At 65.3% G+C, this 3,432-nt stretch overlaps 1 protein-coding gene across 1 annotated transcript; it reads left to right on the top strand.

Moving 5' to 3' along the window:
• The first annotated feature begins 861 nt into the window (after positions 1-861).
• On the top strand, positions 862-1,803 carry MRGPRE (MAS related GPR family member E). Its single transcript, XM_069470412.1, has one exon. It carries the CDS (start codon positions 862-864, stop codon positions 1,801-1,803), a length of 942 nt encoding a protein of 313 aa, XP_069326513.1.
• The last annotated feature ends 1,629 nt before the right edge of the window (positions 1,804-3,432 follow it).

Raw genomic sequence — 3,432 nt, 5'->3', positions numbered from 1 at the left:
GCCAGGCAGTCCCGTGGGGTCTGCTGTGTGGCCGCGTCACTGGCAAAGCTGTGGGGAAGAACCAGGCTACAGCCGGGGCCGAGCCCCCCGCCAGCACACGGGACCTGCCCGGGGAGCCACCTACCCGGGCGGGGGCAGGCGGGGGGTGGGAGACCTGGCCCAGGGCCCCGCATGTCCTCACCATGGGACAGTCCCTGTTCTCCCCACAGGAAAGGGTGAGTGACGGGGGAGCGGATGGAGCCTCTTCTGCCCCAGAGGGCTGGGCCTGCTGTGGGACAGCAGGGACGGGACGTGGCCGGGGGGAGGACCGTCCTGGGTCCCAACTCCTGACACGGCCACACGGTGTGGCCAAGCTGGAGGGCTCAGACCCCCCCGAGCCCACTGGCAACAGCCCCTCATGGGATGTCGAGGAAAGGCCTGGAAGAATTAAGAGTTGCCTTAAGACGACAACCTGCCACACCCCTGAGAGTTGTCCCTCTGCGGTCCCTCCGCTCACTAGACCCGGGCGGTGTGTCCTGCGCCACCTTTGACTTTGAGTCAAGACTGTTCCAGGAATCGAGGCCACCACTGGCAACAGCGAGCCGGGGCTCGGCCCTCCCCACGTGGCCCGCAGGGACCTGGCCGTGGTCCTTGTGCCCAGAGTCTTAGGCAGGCAAGGGAGGCGGGAATGGGAGAGGAGCCTCTTTCCGTGCCCCCGTCACCTGCCCAGGCTTGGCTGCCCAGTGTCCCCTGGCGTGGGGTGGGGCGGGGACCCCCGAGCCCCCACTCAGCTGTCACTGTGGTTGCAGGGCTGTCCAGACAGAGCGAGCAGCACAAACCTCCCAGCCCTGCCCGGCCCCGGCGGGCTGCACCTCGCCGACCATGGAGTCTGGAGAAGCGGGGCAGCGCCTGGTGTCCCCTGACGGCACCCAGGAGGACGTGACTTTCAACCTCGTCATCCTGGCCCTCACGGAGGGCCTCAGCCTGGGCGGCCTGCTGGGCAACGGCGTGGTCCTCTGGCTGCTGAGCTGCAACGTCTACGGAAACCCCTTCGCCATCTACCTGCTGGACCTGGCCTGCGCCGACCTCATCTTCCTGGCCTGCCACATGGTGGCCGTGGTCCCCGACCTGCTGCGGGGACAGCTGCACTTCCCGGGCCTGGTGCAGACCAGCCTGGCCACCCTGAGGTTCTTCTGCTACATCGTGGGCCTGGGCCTCCTGGCGGCCGTCAGCGTGGAGCAGTGCCTGGCCACCCTCTTCCCCGCCTGGTACCCCTGCCGCCGCCCGCGCCACCTCACCACCTGTGTGTGCGCCCTCACCTGGGCCCTGGGCCTGCTGCTGCACCTGCTGCTCAGCGGCGCCTGCACCCAGCTCTTCGGGGACCCCAGCCGCCACGTGTGCAGGACGCTGTGGCTGGTGGCGGCCGCGCTGCTGGCCGTCCTGTGCTGCGCCGTGTGCGGGGCCAGCCTGCTCCTGCTGCTGCGGGTGGAGCGTGGCCCGCAGCGGCCCCAGCCGCGGGGCTTCTCCGCCCTGGTCCTGCTGGCCGCCCTCCTCTTCCTCTTCTGCGGCCTGCCCTTCGGCATCTACTGGCTGAGCCGGAACCTGCACTGGCACATCCCCCACTACTTCTACCACTTCAGCTTCCTCACCGCCGGCCTGCACAGCGCCGCCAAGCCCGCCGCCTACTTCTGCCTGGGCAGCGCCCGGGGCCGCAGGCTGCGCGAGCCCCTCCGCCTGGTCCTCCGGCGGGCGCTGGGGGACGAGGCCGAGCTGGGGGCCGGGAGGGAGACCTCCCAACGGGGCCTCGTGGACATCACGGCCTGAGCCCTGGGGTCCTGCCCCCAGCTCCAGCCCACCGTGGGGGAGGGGCGGGACCAGAAGCAGGGCCAGCAAGACCCCAGAGGCCCTCGCTGGTGACCTGGTCGTGGGACGCAGGAGGCTCACCTGGGGGGGAACAGCAAGGCTGTCACCGAGGGGCCAGGTCCCCACCCTCCCCTCCCCACCTTCAGCCTCCTCGTCGCTGCGGGCACACCCTCCAGAGAACAGGCACAGAGAACCCCCCTGTGGGCTGCAATGACCCCAGCAGTGAAGGCTGCCCACAGCCTCGCCCTCCCCCAGCTCTGTCCAAAGTGGCCGGCAGCCTTCTTGCCTCTTGTTACGGGACAGTCACCTTGTCATCAAGTTTAAGCACAAAAATACTGGGACCTCAGAAAGCCGTTCATCGTGTCTCAGAACAAGGCTGTTGATGAAAGCCTTGTGCCCTGACCCTAGCATAGCTGCTAATACTCATTCATGTCTATTTTTTTATTTTAATTTATTTAATTTATTTAATGAATTAATTTATTTTGAGACGGAGTCTTGTTCTGTTGCCCAGGCTGGAGTGCAGTGGTGTCATCATAGCTCACTACAGCCTCAAATTGCTGGGCTCAAGTGATCCTCCTGCCCCAGCCTCCTCAGCTGGGACTACAGGGGTGCGCCACCATGCCTGGCTAATTTTTCTATTTTTAGTAGAGGTGGAGTCTCGCTCTCCCTCAGGCTGGTCTCGAACTCTTGAGCTCAAGCAGTCACCCTCCTTGGCCCCCCAGAGCGCTGGGATTACAGGTGTGAGCCATCGCACCCAGCCTCATTCATGTTTCATGTTTCCTCGTAGAAGATGAAATGTCGGGACTCAGAGAAGGGCTTCTAGAAGTCTGTGGGGCTGTTGATAGTTGGCCAATCGCTCAAGGCTGTGACACCGGGGCCTGGACACCGCAAACCTCACTAAGCTTCTGAAAAGCGGCAGACACTGGTGTCCCCAGATGTCGCGGTGAAGTACCCCGGGAGGCTGCGAGGCCCTTGCAGCCCTGCCCACACCCACGCCAGCACCCCCACCGCATGGCCCAGTGTCCTCGCTGGACCCCGAGCTTCCGCTCCGGACAGCTCCCTGCCCGCTCCGCCATGGGCAGCAGGCCCTGCTCTGTCCTGGTCCCACTCGGGAGAGTCCCCCTAAGGAGCAGGAAGCAGCCGGGCTCCCCGAGTGTCGGGCCGGGGGGCTCAGAGACAGCCCGAGAGCAGGCCTACTGGGGACGCCAGCTCCCAGGGTTTAGGAGCAGGGGCTGCGGGGCCCCTGCTGACCCTCCAACGCCTCTGCTTCCTCAGCTGTGAAAGATGAAGACCAAATGAGTCAACGCATGCAAAATGCTTCGAGTCGCGTCCAACATCTCGTAGCCCGGTGGGATCGTTCACCAATTTTATTGTCACTAGCACACCACGGCGCACCGCACGGTGTGAGGGACCCACAGACCAAGGCGTCTGGGAGGGGTCTGCTTTGGTTCTGTGAGCGAAGGCGATTCTGAGTCGGAGCCTCCGTGCCTGGAGGTGGAGGGACGGTCGGTCTCGGCCACGGCTGAGCCGCCTGAGTCCGGGTCAGATTCTTCCCCAGCATCCCGGAGTCGCTCCACCACCCTCACGCCC

The sequence above is a fragment of the Eulemur rufifrons genome, chromosome 6 (genome assembly GCF_041146395.1).
Source record: "Eulemur rufifrons isolate Redbay chromosome 6, OSU_ERuf_1, whole genome shotgun sequence".
NCBI classification, from domain to species: Eukaryota; Metazoa; Chordata; class Mammalia; order Primates; family Lemuridae; genus Eulemur; species Eulemur rufifrons.
This window is presented reverse-complemented; position numbering and strand designations above follow the sequence as displayed.

Excerpts from the sequence above, each read along its gene's own strand:
- MRGPRE (XM_069470412.1), top strand. The coding sequence starts at position 862 with ATGGAGTCTGGAGAAGCGGGGCAGCGCCTGGTGTCCCCTGACGGCACC.